Here is a 24939-nt window from a genome sequence, read left to right as displayed (position 1 = left end):
GCATAGACTATATATCTATGTTCAAATGTCATGTTCGTTTTCGGTTTTGTTGTCATTTTTTACTTTTGACTTTTGTCAATGTTTTGTTTTACAATTACGGTTTACTGGCGATAAGTATGGAGTTTTTAGATCGCCATTAAAACTTTTAGAAAAAGCTTCTAACTAAAACATCGATAAAGATGTCCCAACAACTGATCAACGAGAACAGCAAATATATATTAGAGTGTGTTTCTTTTAAATAACCCATATAACCTAAATACCCACTTGAAGTTTACACAGCAGTTTTGTAATGTTCGCTTTTGTTTATAGTTTATTTTCAGAACAAACAGTCGATTCTCAGAGCCTGGAGTCTATTTGTATACAAGTGCAAAAGAGGTTTCCGAAATCGGAACATTTTAATTGTTAGTACTTTTTTAAATTATGAACATATAAGATGAACTGTATGCACTTAATACTTTATTTTTAATTTTAAGTATAACCCGTAGAACCATTTGCCTTAGAATGTAGAGAATACTTAAAATCCCTTTAAATAGAAAGCATTCAACTGGATACAGGGACCTTGTGAAGACCTGCAGAGCCGCTACACGACCACTTAGATGTGTCTCTATTTCTGATTCAGTTTTTCACACCAACACTGTCTTCTGATAGTAGAAAGGTCATCACAATAAATCTAGCTCAATTTATGAATCAAAATCATTCATTTGCAAGTAACATTTTATTTAGTCATACAAAGATGTTCTTATGTATATGTAATAAGTAATAATGTTTGACCATTAATAGGTATACAAATATTTAATTACAATAAAATTAAATGATATTTAGTTAAATAGAAACAAATGAACAACTATTTTTCTGAAGCTTCAACAAAGTACTCTTCTAGTAGTATTTACATTTTTGCATTGGAAATTCTTTAATATTTTCTTGAAGCTTGCTGATGCTTCCGTCTGCCAAGTGTTGTGGCAAGTTGTTATAAATTTTTGGAGCCATATGCAAGATACTTTTGTCAAATTGTGCAGATTAATGCTATTTGATCTTGGAATATTAGAAAATATGAATTTTCATGAAAACAACTACGTCACATAGATGAGAAAGAAAGTGAAAGATAGAAAAAGAAAGAAAGCATTTTTTCTTCAATTCAAATTGAATTGAATTGAAGATAAAATGCTTTCTTTCTTTCTTTAAGAAGACTGCTATGAGAAATATAAATTTTGTTTGCTCAGTGTTAACTTTTAAAGGCTATAATTATATTAATATAAAATAATGGTGATAAATAAAATCAAAAATGTAAATTTTATTTTCCAAAGTTCCTAAGTATGAGTGCGCCTTATCGTGAGAACAATAAAAATAATGCTACTAATCTTTCTTTTTCAGTATCACTTCTGCTAACATCCTTAGTCACAGGGGGCGACCTACCACTGCCAGGTCAAAGGGTGGTAGCTCTAGCACTGATATTTGAATTCTATAAGGGTGAGAACCCCTTTAGCCCCTTGTTCCTCCACCTGCTGGATGGTAAGCCAGGGTTACTGCCCCTGGCACCACAAGAGAGACTGTTCATAGCACAGCTGCATGGGTTTATACCGGCTAATATTAAAGATGTGAGTATAACTATACTATATACTAAACATGTGTCATGCACTAAAAACCAGTGAGAATATTGCTGTAAATACTTAACAACACATGATCCAAAAAAAAAAATGAAGTGCCGCGATGTAAGTACCAGCTCATGACTAAGGGCCCCGTATGGGTTTGAAACTAGTCGGGCATACTCCGACCTAATATCACGTGAGTTTTAGCCGTGTTTCATAATCAATTAATATGAATAACACCCACAATAGTTTAAATTCTTAAACAATAGGCATACATCTATACTAATATTATAAAGCTGAAGAGTTTGTTTGTTTGTTTGATTGAACGCGCTAATCCTAGGAACTATTGGTCCGATTTGAAAAATTCTTTCACTCTTAGATAGCCCATTTATCGAGGAAGGCTATAGGCTATATATTATCCCCATATTTCTACGGGAACGGGAACCACGCGGGTAAAACCGCGCGGCGTCAGCTAGTAACTAGATAAAAAAGATTTTTTTTTTAAATTTTCTACAAGTTAGCCCTTGACTACAATCTCACTTGATGGTTAGTGCTTGATGGTTAATGCTTAATAGCTTTGTGGTAAACCTGTCGGTAGGGTGGTAACTTGACACGGCAGAGCTTTACCTACCAAACTTGGACCAATTAAGAAAATCTCCATTCAGATTGCGGTTGAGGGATCAAACCCAGGACTCTGTCTTGTACATCCACTGCACATACCACTAACATAACAGAGGTTATCTTTGTATTATATTGTATTGTAGTATATATATTGTAAGGATCAGTCATTGTATATCAGCATTGTAGAAGCACAGTGGGTCTAATGCCATTCTGGCTCATATCTTATAAGGAGGTATGCCTGTATCTTTAAAGAGTGTTCATAATATGACTGTATTTTCCATATTACAGGTATTCAAAAAGTCTGCAAAACAGGTGATGCTATGTGAAGTGTCATCAAAAGAGCTGGACTTTGACTATTCCTCACTGCAGACAGTAATTTCTGAAAGGGTGGCTGACGTTAGTGCTGTGGCAAAAGCTACTGTGCCTGCACTAGTGGCTCTAAGTGATGGGTGAGTAATGTATATTATTCAGGAAACCAGTTTGGAAAGGTATTAGTCCAAATCTTATATATTATACATATACAGGGTGTCTCGTAATTAATAGATAAAAAGCAAATAGTAGATACACCACCTAATTATCTAAAACTAATTTGAATAGTTTTCCAAAAATCCCTAGGGTGACCAAGTTATATATTTTTTTTTTGGATTTTTCAAAATTATTAAAAATGGGTTATCTTAACGAAAGAAAAATAATTATTGCATTCAAAGCTCCTTGTACAAAATAAATAAAACATTATTTATAAAAATAGTACTACAGTGCATTGGTAATTTAATCTGTAATGTTCAACAAAAATCAGATCTCCAATATCTTAATTCCTGTAGCTACAGCATTGAAAAAACTGATTCAAGATAGAAAATTTTGAAATATCTGAAAAAAATATATAATTTGGTCACCCTAGATTTTTGGAAAATAATAATTTGGGTTTTCAATTCAGGTGTTGGAACCATTTAAATCCTCTGCTCCAATATCTGCCACAAGACATCAGGATTGACCTTACCTAATCATTTGGTAACTGGTTCAACCAAGTAGATTTTACTATTTAAATAAAAATGGAAATTTTACTTAAATAGTTATTTTTTTTATTTTCCACAATAAAAACCTGAAGTTGCTGACAGTATGTTGTCCAATATAGCTGATTTACATTTTTATTCTAATTTGAAACATTATATTTATTCTTTATGCCTCTATTATACTCTATGGTTTATTATCCCCTACACAGAAGTGCACCAAACCGGTTGGCTATGAAAGAGCTTCTGGAAGCATTGATGTCAAATGAATATCTGCCGTTGCACCGGACTCTGCAGCCGTCGGGCCCCATACCACCACCACTGTTTATGTTGGATCCCATGGATTATTCCTTTTCTGATGAGGCAATTCTTTTTTATTATTTTTATTGTTGGTGAAATGAAAAAACAAGAAGTCATTAAAATTTTTTTAAATTACAATTAGAATCCACATTTCCAAAGCATACTACTTAATGAATTAATATTACTCAATAAGAAATATTCGTGTGATTTAAATTAAAACCAGATAATATTTTTTGAAATATTTTGTGGATGCAGACAGCTCAGGTTCGTGATATTTGAAAGTCCCTACAAAAGGCCTATGGCCTGCAGTGGACGTCTATCGGCTGATATGATAATGATATGACGATTCGCTATTTGCTGAGAGGCTTCTTGCGGTAAAACAATTTTCAAAATTGGTTCTGTACATTCAGAGATTACAATACCACAAACTCTTCCTCTATATAATATTAGTGAAATACATGCATATTCCTTATTTTTAACCGATTTAAAAAAAAGGAGGAGGTTCTCAATTCCAAGCATATGTTTTTTTAATGTTTGGTACCTCATAACTTCGTAATTTGAAGCGATTTTATAAATTATTTTTTCAGTTAAAGGAGTACACTTCCTGATGGGTCCCATTAAATTTTCATCAAAATCAGTTTAGTAGTTTTGTGTTAAAATCAAAATAACTAAAATATAAAAAAATGGCCATACTGTGGCGCCTACAGTCAGACACATTAAAACAGAAAAATTAAATCTACTCAACAAAAAGGCGGTGCCAAAAATCAATATGAATACACATACAGTCATACAGTCTATTTCGCATAGCATCAAAACCGATCAATAGAAATGACATAAGTATGATGTAATTTTTCGCTTTTTAGTGTAGGTAATGCTTCTTTGAAGTCGGTTTAATTTTTTTGTAAAAAAGTTAATTCCTTAACCCTACATCCTGTATTCACAAGTTCAGGACTCTGCTCGGAGTTTTTCTCTCTACCACGCGATGGACCCGGCACCCGCACGGTGAATCCATGGAATGCTAAGATATTCGTCTCGTCTCTTATTAATATAAGTCTTTAAGTAAGTGTAACAATATGATTTTATTATAAACAGGGAGTGTGGAAGAATCTAGTGAACCGAGGCACTTATGTGCCTCTTTACGATTCAGATGTCGACGGTCTCATAGGACTCAAGGCAACAGTACCGGAGAAAGTAGACAAGCGGACACAGAATGTGCCCAAAGAAGTTAAAGTTAAGGTAATATTATTATTTTTTTTTAATGAAGACTATTTGCTATATCTGTAAAATATGACAAAATTTCCCGTTTCACTCGAACTTTAATTAATCGGAAAGCAATCGAAACGTCATTAAAATTGCATCAAATTATACCTCCTTGTCAAATTTTATGTTTGCGGATTTCGAGATCTCGCGAAATTTGATTGTAGACATCGTTATCAACCCATATTCGGCTCACTACTGAGCTCCAGTCTCCACCACGCTGGCCCAATGCGGATTGGCAGACTTCACACACACAGAGAACTAAGAAAATTCTCTGGTATGCAGGTTTCCTCACGATGTTTACCTTCACCGTTTGAGACACGTGATATTTAAGTTTCTTAAAATGCACACAACTGAACAGTTGCATGCCCCTGACCGGATTCGAACCCACCTCCCTCCGGAATCGGAAGCAGAGGTCATATCCACTGGGCTATCACGTATTGTAGACATACAGATTCGAAAATTTTACAGGAAGAGAAGAAGGAAAAGCCAGAAGAGAAGAAATCAGAGGAGAAAGAGAGCAAAACCCCGGTGGGAGAGGCACAGGAGCTGACTCAGTTAGCTCTGAAGTCAGCTTTAAGCGTGCCGCACCAGCAGAGGCTGTTGGCGCTGCTGGAGCAGGACCCCGACATTGTGTACCAGATAGAGGTCACGCCCTACCAGGTATGTTTATGGATCAGCCAATCACAGAGTAGGAAAGCCAATAGGCAAGTTGATACTTTTTTTTAATTGTCTTGAATAGTTCCTTAACGTTCTACTAGATTGAAATTTTTTTTTTATATTTTTTGAGACTTAATTACATGAAAATTTAATTTTTTAAATATGTTTTAACAGTACGAGCCAAAACGCATGTCGGCCATGACGGTCTATAATCTATATTTCAACTGTTTCATGACGTCTCTATAACATATGCCTTACAAACGGAGCGTTTTTACAAAAGTATTAGTTAAATAGTTTGACAAGTGTCATTGTGACGTCACAAAATGACAGCATTTTTGATGTTTAGAAAATTTGAATAAATAGATGATTTTTAATTTAAGTCTAAATTTTATTAATTAATCTTAATATGTCCTTGTTCATACATGATGCGAAAGAGAGAGGAAGATATTTTCCGATCCGCCACTACGGGTCGACTATATCTCTTTCTCTCTTTACCAGATATTTCGTTACCGCATCTTAGGCCTAGTAAAAGAGAAAAACAATTGTTCTCCAGTTGCCCGACTTGGTGGAGAACAACCCGATGGTGGCTATATCGGTGCTGCTCAAACTGATCCACTCGCAGCACATCACCGACTACTTCTCCGTGCTGGTCAACATGGAGATGTCGCTGCACTCCATGGAGGTTGTCAACAGGTAAAGGTGTTTTGCTGGAACAGAAAAATAAACCTGAATTTAGGCTGCCACAAGCATTTTTTTAACAATTTGTGTATTTCTGGTACATCCTCATCCCCTAGTCAGTTGGCGGGTTTTCCGGCATCAAGGCAATGCGGCCTTTCCAAGTAAGACGAGGGAACTTTCTGCTTCGGCTATTTTATCCCAGTCCCTTTCGTGGCTAAAGTCTTGCAGTATATGTATCGAATTCCAGGATGTCATTCTAGGTGTCCCTCGCTGGCTGCTATATGAATTTTTTACTTTAAATTCCTTCGGATGCATGGAGTTGGAGGCTCCACGAAACCGGTTGTCAGAGTTTAGGACTGAGGGACTTCCTTCTGTATTTATACTCTGAATACGATACGAGATCCAATGGCCTTATCTTGGTTAAGGCAGTCCTGGATTAGCCTATAAGTTATTCAAGCAATTGCTTAGGGCATCCCGTCTAGGGGGGATCAGAGATGGCCAGGAAATAAAAAAACAAGCACAGGAATATTCAAGAAAGAGATAAAAAGGAATTTAAAAATCAGGGCAGTTAAATCATTACATTGTTTATTTATTATTTCTTTGTAGTTCACTTAAGGATGAGGGGCACACAGGAAGATTGCTTAGAGCAACAAGTTAGCTTAATCCGTCACTGGTTTAAAGTCGAAGCTTTTAGCTATAAGACCATTGACTGAAATGACTATCGGAACAGCAAGGGTTGGCTCAACTTTTCGCATGTTAGGAAGTTCTAATTCAGCTATTACAATATTTAATTCGCGCAAATAAAAGATTGTTACTAATCAGACATTGCTGTAATCCTCTATCGCCGATAGCTTTGGTTCCTTACGTAACTGTACTAGCCCATTGAGTGGTGTTGTCCAATTTAGCAAGTCAGAGCGAAGCTTGACTTACTGAATTCCACTTGACTGACTGACTGACTGACTTGGTCCGTTCGTAATATACAATCGTTTGCAGGTTGACAACGTCGGTGGACCTGCCGGTAGAGTTCGTGCATCTGTACATAAGCAACTGCATATCGACGTGCGAGACCATCCGCGACCGCTACATGCAGAACCGGCTGGTGCGGCTGGTGTGCGTGTTCCTGCAGTCGCTCATCAGGAACAAGATCATCAACGTCAAGGTCTGTTACTTACGTATCATCATCAGCAACTGCATATCGACGTGCGAGACCATCCGCGACCGCTACATGCAGAACCGGCTGGTGCGGCTGGTGTGCGTGTTCCTGCAGTCGCTCATCAGGAACAAGATCATCAACGTCAAGGTCTGTTACTTACGTATCATCATCAGCAACTGCATATCGACGTGCGAGACCATCCGCGACCGCTACATGCAGAACCGGCTGGTGCGGCTGGTGTGCGTGTTCCTGCAGTCGCTCATCAGGAACAAGATCATCAACGTCAAGGTCTGTTACTTACGTATCATCATCAGCAACTGCATATCGACGTGCGAGACCATCCGCGACCGCTACATGCAGAACCGGCTGGTGCGGCTGGTGTGCGTGTTCCTGCAGTCGCTCATCAGGAACAAGATCATCAACGTCAAGGTCTGTTACTTACGTATCATCATCAGCAACTGCATATCGACGTGCGAGACCATCCGCGACCGCTACATGCAGAACCGGCTGGTGCGGCTGGTGTGCGTGTTCCTGCAGTCGCTCATCAGGAACAAGATCATCAACGTCAAGGTCTGTTACTTACGTATCATCATCAGCAACTGCATATCGACGTGCGAGACCATCCGCGACCGCTACATGCAGAACCGGCTGGTGCGGCTGGTGTGCGTGTTCCTGCAGTCGCTCATCAGGAACAAGATCATCAACGTCAAGGTCTGTTACTTACGTATCATCATCAGCAACTGCATATCGACGTGCGAGACCATCCGCGACCGCTACATGCAGAACCGGCTGGTGCGGCTGGTGTGCGTGTTCCTGCAGTCGCTCATCAGGAACAAGATCATCAACGTCAAGGTCTGTTACTTACGTATCATCATCAGCAACTGCATATCGACGTGCGAGACCATCCGCGACCGCTACATGCAGAACCGGCTGGTGCGGCTGGTGTGCGTGTTCCTGCAGTCGCTCATCAGGAACAAGATCATCAACGTCAAGGTCTGTTACTTACGTATCATCATCAGCAACTGCATATCGACGTGCGAGACCATCCGCGACCGCTACATGCAGAACCGGCTGGTGCGGCTGGTGTGCGTGTTCCTGCAGTCGCTCATCAGGAACAAGATCATCAACGTCAAGGTCTGTTACTTACGTATCATCATCAGCAACTGCATATCGACGTGCGAGACCATCCGCGACCGCTACATGCAGAACCGGCTGGTGCGGCTGGTGTGCGTGTTCCTGCAGTCGCTCATCAGGAACAAGATCATCAACGTCAAGGTCTGTTACTTACGTATCATCATCAGCAACTGCATATCGACGTGCGAGACCATCCGCGACCGCTACATGCAGAACCGGCTGGTGCGGCTGGTGTGCGTGTTCCTGCAGTCGCTCATCAGGAACAAGATCATCAACGTCAAGGTCTGTTACTTACGTATCATCATCAGCAACTGCATATCGACGTGCGAGACCATCCGCGACCGCTACATGCAGAACCGGCTGGTGCGGCTGGTGTGCGTGTTCCTGCAGTCGCTCATCAGGAACAAGATCATCAACGTCAAGGTCTGTTACTTACGTATCATCATCAGCAACTGCATATCGACGTGCGAGACCATCCGCGACCGCTACATGCAGAACCGGCTGGTGCGGCTGGTGTGCGTGTTCCTGCAGTCGCTCATCAGGAACAAGATCATCAACGTCAAGGTCTGTTACTTACGTATCATCATCAGCAACTGCATATCGACGTGCGAGACCATCCGCGACCGCTACATGCAGAACCGGCTGGTGCGGCTGGTGTGCGTGTTCCTGCAGTCGCTCATCAGGAACAAGATCATCAACGTCAAGGTCTGTTACTTACGTATCATCATCAGCAACTGCATATCGACGTGCGAGACCATCCGCGACCGCTACATGCAGAACCGGCTGGTGCGGCTGGTGTGCGTGTTCCTGCAGTCGCTCATCAGGAACAAGATCATCAACGTCAAGGTCTATATCATCATCATCATCCATCATCATCATCATCATCAACATCATCCATCACCACCATCGTCAACATCATATCATCATCATCATATCATTATCATCACCATCATCATCATTATATCATCATCATCGTCACCGTCATCATCATCATCATCATCATCATCATCATCATCATCCATCAGCATCATCATCATATCAATGCGACTCACTGCGAACCGCTTGATGTCGTCAGCCCACAGTCCAGTCCACAGCCGGAAACCAGCTGGGGGTGGAAGGGAGGCGGAAAATAAAATGAAGTTAAGGATTTCTTATAAAATTTAATTTAAAAATAATGTATTTTTTTCTAAATTTTCAAGCGTCAAAAACGAAGTCGTCCATTTTTTGACATAGTAACGTCACACTTGATGTCAAACTATTACATTAAACATCAAACTATTTGTTAACTAATCAAATGATTTTTATGAAACGTTCCGTTTGGTAAAAGATTTGTTAACGTGACATCATGAAACAGTTGTAATATAGACCATCATGGCCGACAGCGTTTTGGCTCGTATTGTCAATAAAAATATTTAAAAATTTAAATTATCATGTAAACACGTCTCAAACAAATATGATATTTTTTTTCAATCTAGTAGAACGATAATGCAGTGATAGCCCAGTGGATATGACCTCTGCGTCCGATTCTGGAGGGTGTGGGTTCGAATCCGGTCAGGGGCATGCACCTCCAACTTTTCAGTTGTGTGCATTTTAAGAAATTAAATATCACGTGTTTCAATCAATGAAGGAAAACATCGTGAGGAAACCTGCATACCAGAGAATTACCTTCATTCTCCAGCGTGGTAGACTATTGGCCTAACCCCTCTCATTCTGAGAGGAGACCCGAGCTCAGCAGTGAGCCGAATATGGGTTGATGACGAGAACGATAATGAACAATTTTAAGACCATTTAAAAAAAAGTGTCAAATAGCTTATTGTTATTTACAGGAACTATTCATCGAAGTAGAAGCCTTCTGCGTAGAGTTTAGCCGCATCCGTGAGGCGGCAGCACTGTTCCGATTGCTCAAACAGCTCGACTCTGGAGACGCCACGCACAAGGAAACCAAGGAAACTTAGAACCAAGGAAACCAAGGAAGCTCCAATAATGGCTTTAATGAGATTGTGTTTTTAACCGACTTCAAAAAGGAGGAGGTTCTCAATTCTGTCGGTATTTTTTTTTTTTATGTATGTACACCGATTACTCAAAGACGCCTGGACCGATTTCAAAAATTATTTTTTTTGGATGCTCGTAATGTCAGCCACTCATAGGGTTGCCAACCGTACTATAATAATATATAGTATTGTATATCTTTGTATATTTACTTCAAATGTTATAGACCATAAGCCCTTGAACAAAAATTACCTGTGAAATGAACCAGCATGAATAACGTTTATAAGGCTGTTACTGTATCAGAAAGTAACACACTCACCTGTACCGCTCAGAAATGACGGCATAGTGCTCAGAGTTATTTTCTGATATAGTAACAGCCTTATAAGCGTTATTCCTGCTGGTTTGGGTTTGTAGTTCATCAGCGAACTTTTTGAGCAAGAAAAATGTATTTTTCTTAAAGAAACAAACTTTTATTATTTAATAAGACAATTATTGAACCAGATCCTCATTTATACATCATATTATTCATATCCACGGGAGCTGAGCTAGAAAGATGTATGGAATGACATTTGCTATCGACCGGTCACGTGATCAAGATCTGTAATTCCCATACATTTTTCTAGCTTTCGAAGCGTTAGCGATCGTAGAAAAAGAATCGACATGCCACTTGGATAGGCAGGTGTTGTGATACGTTGTATCTCGGGATTGAAACATTGTCGACTGTAAAGTCCCTTGTCCTTACTGTAATAGCAGTAAGTCACCGTCTCACCACTACACTGGACAGCAGCGCACGTCCGCCTCCTCTCGATGCCAGAGATAGACTGGCTGCTTTGTCCCACTACCGGTGTATACACAACTACACAAACGCTACATCGACCAATAGCTGCCGAATCGAAAATATCGCCCTCTCTTTCTTTGCGATGGAACAACAGAACAGAGAGCTGTATTTTCGATTCCAAAAAATACAATATTGTCTTCGTAGTTTGTAAGTTGTTTTGTAAATATTTATCTTCAATGTTTTGGTATTTAAGCAAACCATACAAATCGAGTCCTCGGTCGCACAGTTTAGGGTATTTTTTCATAGTTGTGATCAATGATGTTAAATACTGTTAGATGTGTTACTAGATCATGAAAAATGAGGCGCTTAAAAGAGGAAATTTCTACATCTCAATGTTACTTGTGGTCAACAAAGAACGTTATTTAAACAAATAATACCTAAATATCGTCTACAATGTCGAGTTGTGTGTTCAGGAAGTGTAAAATCTATATATACATACTTAAATAAATAACGGAATTAAAGACAAAATTGTGCTTCTGTGAGCTCAGTTTTGTAGCCTGTAGTTCGGATCACTTTTTGCGGTGATTTTGTAGGGACTTAACCGATCTACAGTATAAAATTATCATTGGTTGTAATTAACTAACTTTTGGATTCAGCTAAATTTTTTACCTCTATATACTGCAACATATTAAACTTCATCCGCCCTTAGATCTCTTTAATCCGGCCCTGTCGTAAAATCCGTTAAACTACCTCTCTGCTAAATTTCATCTTTGTAAGAACAGCGGCCGGGGATTGAACCCACGACCTGTCGGTGTTGATTCCGGCCCCTTTACAATGGAGCTTGAGGCTTAGTTTCACTTAACTTAAAATACTTACTAGTAGACCAAGGAAGAAAAAATGTTTTTATTTATAAACTAACTACTTAAATTAAAAATGTTTCAATTTATTTTGAAGGTTAATTTATAATGTGTTTGATAATTATAATAATAATTTATAATAATTAATAGTCTATATCAGTGAGATGTTATTACTTTTAGAGATACCTACCGAGCGTTATTACCGACTTGAAGAGACTTCAACCCTAGCATTGCCTTTGAGAATTGTCTCAAAGGCAATACTGGGGCTGAAGTCTTCTGGTATTTATAATGTATACCTATGCATAAGTAGTACATTGTAGGTACAAAAATGTGTCTTGTAAAATTGATATTTTTGTTTATACATTACGGACCGCGTAGTTCCCGTTCCTGTGTGAATACAGATATAAAATATAGCATATGACGCTCACAAATAAAATGGATTTCTTGTGGAAAATATAATTTTCAAAATTAGCTTAGTAGATCCAGAGATTGCCCCCTACAATACCACAAAGTTTACCTCTTCATAATATTTTTTTTTACTATATAAAAATGTCGGGTTTTCCTTCCTGACGCTATAACTCCAGAACGCACGGACCGATTTCCACGGTTTTGCATTCGTTGGAAAGGTCTCGGGCTCCGTGAGGTTTATAGCAAAGAAAATTCAGGAAAAGGTAGGGTAGGGTAGGGGTAGGGTAGGTGTAGGGTAGGGGTAGTTGAAAGTTAAATCGAGTTTCACGCGGACGAAGTCGCGGGCGTCCGCTAGTATTAGTATAGATTCTGCGCATATAAACCTCAATTAATCGTTACCAAGATTTGATAGACCTTTCAAGTTGGTGCAATTTAATATGATTTAATAGGGATGATGACAGTTTTTTAAATTGTATATAAATTAAGAGTATACTAATAGTAAAGCAATTTTGTAAAAGTAACAGAGTATCTGCGATCATTACTTTCTAAGGAGCTACAGGGATTTAAAGAGTCAGATTTGCGGCGCTGCCGCGGATCTCTGAAAAACGCCCCATACAAAATGGCTCGAAAAAATGACGTCATAGGCATGTAATGATCGTTAGATTTGTATGCGCGTTCAAACAAAATTACTAATATCTTTGTTATTTGTGCGTTTATCTTTATAGTTCAAATATTAAAAAATGTCACATTTAATGTAAGGAAGCTAAAACTGTATGAATTTTCATCTAATTACGATAAAAAAAATTTAGTAGTTTTTGAAATTTTATAATCTCATTTATTTTGCAAATATCCAGTCAATCTTTGCTTTTTATGTATAAATTAGTTAACATTGACCCTATTTACCCGAATGTATCATAAAAATCAATATATTCAAACCTAGTCATCATCCCCATTATAAAACAGAAATGTTGGGACTCTTAAAGTTTTAACATCTCACTGGTCTAGACTCATGTTGTCCAAAACTTAATGTAAATGCAAATTAAACATTTCTATATTGATTTCTTGTTTTCTTTCTTCTCGTTCATATTTTTCCATATGGATATGGTATCTACTACCTACCTGCTTAAGTAGGCTTCAGTCAATGGTCTTATAGTGAAAAGCTTCAACTGACATCTTATGAATCATTTGCTTAACTGCTGGAGTGCTGGATCAAGGGTCGGATACAAAAGGCAGTGATTCTTGAGACGGCGCGTATTGTAAGGAGGTTCCTCACTCTGGAGCCCTGACCACCCTTGGGCACTCAAATGTCCCGCAGTGGGGGGGGGTTGATTTTGTTATTGTTTTTTTAACAGTGTTTTGTATACTTCGTATCATTAACACTGTTAAAAATTAAAAAAAGTACCAATATAGACAAATTTAATTGTGTGTGTAGGTATTCAATTAGTCATACCACTTGACTTACTCATACACAATCAATTTCAATATTTTTTTTTTAATTATAGATTAATGCTAATACTGAATTCACGTTTTTTGTGGTTTGAGGTGTGGTTTAAGAAAAACATTTAGAAATCCTCAAAGACGACCCATCATATAAATTGATATTGATAATTTTGTTTGCCACTTGGAATAGGCAATATTAAGTGGAATAATCTTCTATTCTAGGGTCAGCTAGTTTCAAAATAAATAGAAGACTAGACTAGTTTTGACGGCCTCCGTGGCGCAGTGGTAAGCGCGGTGGATTTACAAGACGAAGGTCCTGGGTTCGACCTCCGGCTGGGTCGATTTAGATTTTCTTAAATGGTCCAGGACTGGCTGGTGGGAGCATTCAGCCGTGGCTAGTTACCACCCTACCGGCAAAGACGTATCGCCAAGCGATTTAGCGTTCCGGTACGATGTCGTGTAGAAACCAAAAGGGGTGCGGATTTCATCCTTACAAGTTAGCCCGCTTCCATCTTAGATTGCATCAGCACTTACCAACCCAACATCAGGTGAGATTATAGTCTAACTTGTATAGAATAAAAAAAAAGACTTGGCTTAGTTACTTTGGTTTATCCTGGGTTCATTTATTAATTAAGATTTTATATTTTCTAATTGGCTTTGGTCTGGTTTAGTGATAAGACTTCTGTTGTGGCTAGTTACCACCCTAGCAGCGACAAAGCAGCCAAGCATTCCAGTATTGTCCCATACAGGGAGATCTTAGACAGCATCAACAGTTAATATTAGGTAAGAACAGTCAAGTACTAAGCTGTCTTAAAATAAAAAACCTAACTCTTCAACATTCAAACAAAATTAAAAAAACAGGATAATTAAAACTCTTTATTCCCATTAACTACAATTCTATAACTAAAACATACAAAGTGATTATTAAAATGGCATATAACTAGGTGTCCTATTTAAAAGCACTGTTCAGAATTGCCCGAACCTCATCATTATCTGCCAAGTCCAAAGGAGTGCAATCCTCATTGTCTTTTAAGAGATCCGCTCCAGCATCTACTAATATTTGAATTGATTTAATATGGTCGCATGCCACTGCATAGTGAAGGGCTGTTTGGTCAACGTCATCAAGAGCATTGACATTACAACCAGCTTTTATCAACTCGGTCAAGGCATAAGTTGCATCCCTGTCGGATGCCCAATGTATAGCTGTTAGCCCATTGTCATCTTTCATATTTTTTAGTTCCGGATTTTCAGACAACATTTGTGCAACAACTTCTCCCATGTTTTCCCGTGCTGCATCAAATATTGTCAGCTCATTATGAACTAGGGCTGGTTCTGGAGAGTATCTTAGTGACGATACAGCAGCCCACGACTCTTTGGGGCCTCCTTGGGATGCAATGCTAAAATCTTGGTCTAGCTTTTGTACCAAATCTACATATTTCTGCTTAGCTTCTTCAAAGGACATGTCGCCAAGGGTTCGCCAAGCTTCCCATTTTCTCCTCCCCTTTCCATCTAACCATCCCGGCTTTGGAGTGTTACATATTCCCTCAGTGCTTTGCTTATACAGACCGTACAGTTCTAAAAGTTGATTATTATCAAGTTTTGATGTTATTTTCCTCACATGACCAGATGCTTTGTTGAAAGATTTGTCTAAAGGACTTAGCTGATCGTCATCAGAGAAATCAGAATCAGAATTCAGCAGTGCTGTGGCCATTGTAAATTAGGTTATTCTGTTAATAAAATCTAACTGTTTTGAAGTTGTACATTCAGATTTAGTCCTTCTAGTGTGTGTACTTGTTTATTTGTGGCATCAGCAGCACCTGATGGAGATGCAAATTCAACAAAACCGTAGCCTTTACTCAACCCAGTGGAGCGATCAAACACTACTCTAGCATTTTGTACTAGCCCAAACTGAGCAAAGTACTCCCTTAGCTGTCTGTGGCCTATGGTCCAAGGAAGATTGCCGACATACAGGCGGGCTGCTCTCGCTGTACTAGCCATACCCTACACTGAGATTATTTCAAGTAAATGCAACGACCGGTCACCAATCAAGGCTCTGTAGTCCACGCCCGTGCTCTCGCTCAGTGAATCCAAGTCGAGAAGAGCCCCTCTCAGTCCCCACTTCTTCAGCAGAGCTTCAATCGACCAGTCGGCGCTCCGCTCCTGGTAAGCACACAAAAATCGTGCGTCAGTACCGTCCAAGAAATACGCAACAGTTGATAACACTTCTTCAAATTGCGTGGGTTCGTAAAAGCAATCGGAGGCTAGTAATAAATCTACGGGGCGTAAATTGTGGACGTCTGTTAAGAATAGTCCCCAAGCGAGCCCTAGCACTTGAACGTCTCGGTTGGGAACTAAGCCGTTAGCCTCGCAGCAAGCAGATAAGTGTCGCAATGATCGCGGCAAAGCGACGCTGTCGGTCAGCGTCACGTGAGCGCCGCACTTCGCCGCCAAAATACCAGGCAAGCCGGTCCCGCAACCCAGCTCTAGAACTCTAAGACCGCGTAAATGTCTCCTCTGCGTCCACAAATACCAGGCCAGCAGCGGCGCCGAGGGCCACGTGTAGAACGAGTAACCTGCCGATAACAGCTCTGGTATCACGATCTCCAGATATTCACCTCGGGTATCGCCGTTGCTCGATGACTTCCCGCGGAAAACGAACTTCTTTAGTTGGCCACTAACAGAACGACCATCGCTCATTGCATAAGCATTTTCTTATTATTTTTATTAAATAGCCAAATAATTTTATAGAAGCAGAAACAAAAAATTTACATTTGATTTTGACGTGCATTTGACAGTTGACAGCGAGATTACAATTTACAGTGTAAATAAAAATGTGGAAATAGGCTACTCGTTTTTTTTTTTTTTTTTCTCGCTAGAGGAAGTGGTTAACGCACGTGTTAGTGAGTCTTCGGTGATTTTTTCGGTTTTTTTGTGTATATTTTCACAGTTTAAATAGTTATTATTGTGTTATTAATAACCCTACTGGTGCTGGTAATATAATATTATTAAATCATGGAGATAGATCCAGATCCCAAGCCCCCTGACCCGGGAATCGGGTCACGAAAACGTCCTGGAGAGGAAGGAGTTTCTTCTTCCTCCTCCAAAAAACCCAACGATACTCAATCCTCTCCATCCATCCAAAATACATACATACATCCTTCCTTCGCCAATGGCCCCAGGTTGTATTCTGTGGACGACAAAGGTCCGTTCATTGTACAGGTTTCCCGGGAACTCGAAGACCCAACATCAGGCGCCTCTATAAGAGCCATTACTTTCGGCCAATTTTTACATAAAAATAAAATAACGTCGGTTGTTAGAGACGGCGTTAAAAATGTAGGTCGTAACAAAATCCTTGTGGAGTTTTCAACTCCACAAGCAGCCAATGATTTCCTTAATAACCAAATACTAACACTCTGTAAATATAAAGCTACCATCCCCACTTATAATGTATCTCGTATGGGTCTTGTAAAAGGAGTTCCCGTGGACTGGTCCATGGATGAGCTTGTGGAGTCTCTAGAACTCCCCACTGGTTGTGGGATTGTACTGAAAGCCAGACGGCTAAATAGAAAAACAACCAGTGAGGGTACTACCACCTGGGTGCCAACACAAACCGTCGTTATGACTTTCAGAGGGCAGATGCTCCCTGAAAGAATATACTCCTATTATTCTTCACTCACAGTAGAAATCTATAAATTTCCCACCATCCAGTGCCAAAACTGTTGTCGTTTTGGCCACATCAAGTTGTCTTGCCGGTCCAAGCCTAGGTGCTACAGGTGTGCTCAGCCCCACTCAGGAGATTCTTGCCCAGTACCTGCAAATCTATCCACATGCCTACACTGCTCAGGAAAACATTTTGCTATAGACAAGGACTGCCCAGAATTCTCACGCCAACAGTCTATAAAATTAGTAATGTCTCAAGATAATATCTCGTATATGGAGGCGGCAACTCAGTTCCCTCCTGTCCGTCGCTCATACTCAGAAATCACCAAAGATTCCCCTCCTACTAACTCTATGAGGACCCCTCCAAGACCTCAACCTTCTCCGAAATCCTCCTATCGACAAACTATATTTCGTTCCCCGCGTCCTCGAGCCCCCTTAGCGAAAGGGTATGACAAAAGAGCCCACCAAGATATTATTGGTGGATGCTCATCACCCCTCCCAAATGGTTGCGCTTTGAATGTTGACCAAGTTGATACCCCTCCCACCCAGGGCAGAATTCTAGAAATTCTGTCCGAGTTCCTAGTTAATATAATTACTCCATGTAGTGAAATCCCTTTACCGCCCAACGTTGCCCATAACCTATCCCAACTCTTTAAAATCCTTAACAATGGACCCAACAACCCTACTTCAATGGAACTGTAGAAGCTTACGGTCCAAAAAACACGAATTATTATCCCTCATAAATCTGCATAACCCTGTCATCATTGCCATCTCGGAAACATGGCTGATTCCAGGTTCTCGTTTTCGGGTTCCAGGTTTCTCCTGCTTGCGGGACGACAGAGATGACGGTTGTGCTGGTAGTGCCTTCCTTATGAAGCACTCCCTTCCTTATTCCCAAATCCCTCTCCCTCCCCACAGCCAACAGTTTAATGCTGTGGCTGTTCGGTGTCTAGATATTTCTTTTGTATCTCTGTATATTCCTCACCCTTCTTCTTCTGTTTTTCCTGAAATTCAATCTATCCTATCTTCTCTTCCCAGTCCGGTCATAGTCATGGGTGACTTCAACACTCACCACACTATGTGGGGGTGTCATGCCACTGATGGGCTTGCTCCTATGCTGATAGATATACTGGACGATGTTAACCTGTGCATCCTCAACGATGGTTCTCCTACACGTCGAGTATACCCTGGTCAGAATCCAAAATCAGCAGTGGACCTTACCCTTTGCTCCTCGAACCTGGCTTCCCAAATGAATTGGAGAGTGCTGCCGTCCACCCATGGCAGTGACCATTTTCCTATTATCATCTCATTAAATAATAGATCCGTTCCAATCCCCAACTATGATCCTCTTTTGAAATATAAACTTAAAAAAGCCAATTGGGCAGCATACGCCCAATCGGTTGACTGCATGATTGACTCCCTGCCAAGTCTTGAGATTGACGGAAATTCTATGATTTGTTATGAATCTTTTCTAAATTGTCTTAAATGTTCGGCTGATTCACATATCCCTAAAAAACATCCTCCCAAAAAACACATGCTTTCACCTCCCTGGTGGGATGATGAATGCAGCGATTTATTTAGGGAAAGAACTAATGCAGAGGAGACATACTCATCTTGTATGTCCCTAGAAAATTTTTTAGACTACCAAAAACTTGATGCTAAAGCCAAAAGGGTTGTATCGAAAAAGAAAAAGTTAGGTTGGATGAGTTTCTGTGAATCCCTTAACCCTCGCTCTCCTTCCTCTATTGTATGGACAAATATTAGAAGATTCCGCCGTTCCCTCAACCATGTTGACAGAACCTCCAATAATCCCTCCGATTGGCTTAACAACTTTGCAAACAAACTGGCTCCACCTTCTATTCCTAATGAGGATTTATTTCTGACTTCTACGCCAGCTCCAACCTCTGATGAAATGGATGCCCCCTTTTCACTCTCTGAGCTTCAAATGGCTCTCAGTGGTCTAAAAGACACAACACCAGGGGAAGATGGCGTGCCTTACTCTTTCCTAACTAATCTAAATGACAAAGCTAAATCCTATTTTCTTAGTCTTATTAATAATTGTTTTGAATCCGGTTCTATCCCTGATTCCTGGAAATCCTAAATTGTCATTCCCCTACTCAAACCTGGTAAAGATCCACTAAATTCAAATTCCTACAGACCCATAGCTTTGTCATCTACATTAGCTAAGGTGACGGAACACCTGCTTAAAAATAGATTGGAATGGATAGTGGAAAGCAGAAATATTCTACCCTCTTCGCAATTTGGATTTCGGAAGGGTATGAGTACTACAGACAGCCTCAGCATATTGACAACAGACATTCGGTTAGCCTTTACAAAAGGAGAGTACCTTGTGGGTGTCTTCCTTGATATTGCTTCTGCATATGACAATGTCCTTCTTCCGGTGCTCAGGCATAAACTGCTCAAGCTGAGTATTCCTCCGAGGATGGTACATCTCATATGTAATCTGTTATTTGGCAGATCCATTCTAGTTAAACACCAGTCTTCCTGTCTTCCCCCCCGGCTAGTCTGGAAAGGTCTTCCTCAAGGCTCAGTTCTCAGCCCTCTGCTCTATAGCATATATACCCATGATCTTGAACTGTCTGTAAATAGTTTCTGTAACATTTTGCAATATGCTGATGATATAGTCCTCTATCACAGCTCAGGCAGTATAGAAGAAGTATCCTGTCGCTTAAATTCTGCTTTATATTATCTAAACCAGTGGCTGTCTGACCGTGGTCTGTCCCTCTCAGTGGACAAATGTCAGGCAGTGAGGTTTACCAGGAAAAGATCCCTCCCTGACTTTCAAATTTTTATTGAGGGTCAACCAATCAACCTTGAAGATAATGTCAAATTCTTGGGCATTAATTTAGATAATCGACTGAACGGATTGGCTCATTGTGAATATGTGGTTAAAAAATGTGAAAAGGGCATTAATGTTTTAAGAGCAGTTGCCGGGGTCTGGTGGGGTGCTCACCCATATTCACTTAAATTATTGTACAATGCCCTAGTTAGAAGCTATATGGATTACTGTTTGTTTGTTATGGATCCTTTTAACAAAGCAGGTTGCGAAAAATTAAATAAAATTCAATTTAAATGCCTTAGAATTATTCTAGGAGCAATGAAATCTTCCCCCACTAATGCCTTACAGGTAGAATGTGTTGACCCTCCTTTATCTATCCGTCGCCAATATCTTTGTGACCGGTATGTTAGCAAGGTGTTACAGTTATCATCACATCCTCTTTGGCCCAAATTAATTCAATTGTCCCGCACTCCCCACTGTCGTTACTCCTCTTCCTATTTACTAGACAGCTTCACGAAATTTAATAGCCTCCCTCATCCTATATCAAAATTCCAATATAACCCACTTTTTTCCACGCCATATAAAGCTCTGTTATATAACCCCCCTATCATCACAGATCTAGGCCTAGTTAAAGGAGCCCCAGATACTAGCATTAAATTTCAAGCCATTATTAATCAAAATTGGTCAAATCATCTACATATTTATACTGATGCATCAAAGTTATCCCCAGATGGATGTGTTGGTGCTGCCTGTTGGGTTCCCAGGTATAAGATAATATTAAAATTCAAATGTCCTCCCGAGTCTTCTGTGTTCACAGGAGAAGCCACTGCTATATTGGAAGCAGTCCTGTTTGCACAGTCCCATAACATTCAACAGACGGTTATTTTTACAGACTCATTAAGTTGAATTGAATGGGTTTTCTTTAATGGACAATAAACAATTGTCCATTAAAGAAAACCCATTCAAAAGCAAATCAAGGTTTCACATAATCTTAAAGATCAGGCAAGCTCTGCTGTCAAGTTATCAAAGAGGACTATCCATCTTGCTTGTTTGGATCCCAAGCCACTCCGGAATCCCTGGAAATGAGACTGCCGATTCATGTGCAAAAGCTGCCGTGATTACTGGCTCCCTTGAGTATTTTGAAAATTCTTCGCAAGACTTGACTGCCCTGGCTAAAACTTATCTGGATAGATCTTGGGAGTCCTTCTGGAATGAATCAAAATTGGTGAAAGGCAAACATTATTCATCTATCCAACCAAATATACCAAGACGTCCCTGGTTTTTCTTTCAAAAAATGACTGAACGTTGGGTTCTTACAACTATTTCTCGTTTGCGTCTTGGTCACTCATGTACACCTGTGCATCTAAACAAGCTCCGGATTAGGGATAACTCTATCTGTGAGTGTGGTTTGGATGAAGGCACTGTTACTCATCTCCTTTTTAACTGTCCCAGACTTCTTCATCCTCTCTATGACATTCTTCCCCCAAAAGTCCCTCGTCCTTTAAGTGTTAAATGTTTGTTAATGTTTGTGTTTAGTCCATATTGTAGATTTTTATGTAAATATGTAGAATGTAATAAGATTAAATTGTAATATATGTTTATACTATGTAAATTATTTTAAATATTTTGTTAATATTAATATATGTTATTTGTGTTGTTATAGGTTAGGAACTAACAAAAATATTATGTAATAGTAACTATCTAGTAGATCCTCAAAATTGAACTTGTCAGCTCTCACTGAACAATCTCCTTCGTGCCTTCTCCATCTACTCGACACTGGCGAGATAAACCGTGCCCAGTTGGCACAAATGAAAGCCATTAAGAAGAATTGAATTGAATTGAATAGGCTACTCTAACTTTTTTCAGAACGCCTGTGATAGCGCCATCTAGTAACTAGCTACGGTATTTTTAGCAAGGTGTCCATCATGTTATAAAAATAATACTGCATATTTTTTGTAAAGGAACCAATTGAGAAAAACCAAAAACAAGACAAAAAGTTTTCCATGGTTACCCCCGGACTCTAACTCAGGATATTAAATCTTAACTTGGTTAAGCACCACTAGGCCAAATGACTATGTGGAACATCGTTGAAATTAATGTACACTTACTGTCTCCCTTTGTTTTAGAAATACAAACACATTTAAATCTCTAAAAACATTTGACTACATACACACCATAAGTAATTGAATTTAATATCCTGGAATCTTAAATCTAGGATGTAGATGGCGCTGCTTCATAAAGATTTCACGTTCTTCTAAGTGTGCATGGCATGGTTGACAGACACTGACAGATCAGTGATCACCAAATTAATTTACTCTTAGGTGATCACAGATCCACTTTCACAATTTACCTCAGTAGCTAGTGTAGCAATTCACCTATTTTCAACCGACTTCAAAAAGGAGGAGGTTCTCAATTTTCTTGGTTAGCCTTTAGTCCATAAAGGCCGTACAGACTACTTTAGTATTTTAGTCGAGTACGAACGATTTTAGGGCGGTAGCAAGTAGTTTAGTATGCTACTCGACTAAAATGCTAAAGTAATTAAATAGAAACTTACTCAAAAGCCCATGTTTAAAAAAAATATATTATATGATTCTCAATTCGACTGTAAATATTTTTTTTGTTTTTTTTTATGTGTGTTCGAGCATAACTTCTGATGATGATGCAGCCGAAACACAGACATGCGTTTGGTTTGATTAATTTGTAATGATAACATATTTTATGTTGTGACTGTCATTAGGGGTCTGGTGATGGAGACGAAAACACTTAGGAGAACTCCTCAACGGTTTACAGTTGCTACCTTGTGATTGGGCTTAATTAATTTGTATAGAGAGAACTTTTTATCTAGATGGGTTGACTTTTATCATAGGTCTGATGATGAAGACGAAGAATAGTTAAGGCATCCCCTTAACGTATTACAGTACTTACCTTGTGATTGGACTTAATTAACTTGTAATGATGAGAACTTTCTACCTAGTTGGGCTGTAACTGTCATTATGGATCTGGTAATGATGACGAAGGACAGTTAAGGGAATTTTTTAACGGTTTGCAGCAGCTACCTCGTGATTGGGCTTAATTAATTTGTATTGAGGAGAACTTTCCACCTAGATGGGTTGTGACTTTTACTCTAATGTCTGATTATGAAGACGAAGGGCAGTTAAGGCACCTACTTAACGGATTACAGTAGTTTCCTTGTGATTGTACTTCATTAATTTGTAATGATGAGAACATTCCACCAATTCGAGTTGTGACTGTCATTAGGTGTTTGACGATGAAGACGAGGGAACAGATAAGGGAACTCCTCATTCGTTATGATACAATTACTTATGTTATCACTAAAAATAGGAAAAATTAAAAAAAATAATAAAACAAAACCACCGACTTCAAAATGACATAAATATTTCCACTAAACTAAAAAGCAAAAAGTAACATTGTATATGCTACCTTCTGATCAATTTCAAGGCGGTGCCAAGACAGTGATGCATTAACTTTAGCCTTTTTAATCATAAAAAGGAATTTCAGACAGTTATTTCCCGTGGTTCTTTTAGAAACGGCTTTAATTAAAACGTCACTGGCTTGGCACCGCCTTCAAATTGATCAGAAGGTAGCACATACAATGTTATTTTTTGCTTTTTAATTTAATAGAAACATTTATGTGATTTTAAAGGCGGTTTTTTTTTATTATTTTTTTTATAAAATATGTTCATTGATTACTTTACACACACTATCTATTATTATTGTGGACTAATATTGAAAATTATCTTTGTTATAAACGATCGTTAGGTATGCAATGCCAAAATTACTAACAGTTAAAATAGGAAATTTAAAAATCAAAAAGTGTGTATGAGGGAAAATCAGTCGTCTACCCTTTACCATAATGTACCTACATATTTTGTTTTCGGTCCACGTAAATAAAATGTCGTAGTATTAAATTTTATTTATTTATAAATACCAAAAGCAACAAGTTCATTATTATTTTCTTTTTCAATAAGAAAAGCATAATTGTATTCTAATCCCCTAATATCACACTTCTTTTCGGGTAGAATGATTTTCTCCACAGACAATAATTTATTAGGAACTGATTCCTCATATTCCTCATACTCCTCATCTTTATTGACTTCTTCTTCGCCATCGTTGCTGTTGTATTTATCTTTATCTACATTTTCATTAGTAAACAAAACGTATGGATAATTAAAACCGTAGATATATCTGCCATACAAATAATAAACATAGCCATTGTAGCGAAAAATCTCTTCTTTTGTTGGGCAAATAGTACCACCTTCACCGACCATTTGAACTTTCTTTACATTACTGGTGTCCAAGTGATCTGGCAACTTTTTAGTTTCGCAGGAACTTTTTATAATCAACTCGATCTTGTCCTCTACATCCGGTTCGTCGGTTTTCAATAGTACATTTCCTTCATAAAAAGGATTCTTACAGTGAAATATATTTATTCCATAAATCTCTACTAATTCTTGAAATGTATATGCTGTATTGTTATACTCTTTTATTGCGTATGTACCATTTAACAAAAATTTTTCAAATGGTTTCTCATCTGTTTTACGACTTTTAGTATAAAAGGTAGCATTCTTCACCGTTACGGAATCCATTCTG

The 24939-nt window shown here is 39.0% G+C and overlaps 2 protein-coding genes across 2 annotated transcripts; one reads left to right on the top strand and one right to left on the bottom strand.

Annotated features, from left to right (window-relative positions):
* The first annotated feature begins 64 nt into the window (after positions 1 to 64).
* LOC112047655 (uncharacterized) lies at positions 65 to 13702 on the top strand. Its single transcript, XM_052887756.1, has 10 exons — positions 65 to 223; positions 310 to 401; positions 1372 to 1595; positions 2496 to 2656; positions 3427 to 3577; positions 4607 to 4750; positions 5243 to 5434; positions 5985 to 6124; positions 7103 to 9242; positions 10223 to 13702. Exons 1-10 carry the CDS (start codon positions 180 to 182, stop codon positions 10349 to 10351), a joined length of 3417 nt encoding a protein of 1138 aa, XP_052743716.1. The 5' UTR covers positions 65 to 179; the 3' UTR covers positions 10352 to 13702.
* Positions 13703 to 14730: 1028 nt separating this feature from the next.
* On the bottom strand, positions 14731 to 16631 carry LOC112047653 (acyl-CoA-binding domain-containing protein 6). The gene is made up of 2 exons (XM_024084835.2): positions 15911 to 16631; positions 14731 to 15569 (listed from the first exon to the last, which is right to left on the bottom strand). The coding sequence occupies exons 1-2, from the start codon at positions 16563 to 16565 to the stop codon at positions 14818 to 14820; spliced, it is 1407 nt and encodes a 468-aa protein (XP_023940603.2). The 5' UTR covers positions 16566 to 16631; the 3' UTR covers positions 14731 to 14817.
* Between the last annotated feature and the right edge of the window lie 8308 nt (positions 16632 to 24939).

The sequence above is a fragment of the Bicyclus anynana genome, chromosome 20 (genome assembly GCF_947172395.1).
Source record: "Bicyclus anynana chromosome 20, ilBicAnyn1.1, whole genome shotgun sequence".
Lineage (NCBI taxonomy): Eukaryota > Metazoa > Arthropoda > Insecta > Lepidoptera > Nymphalidae > Bicyclus > Bicyclus anynana.
This window is presented reverse-complemented; position numbering and strand designations above follow the sequence as displayed.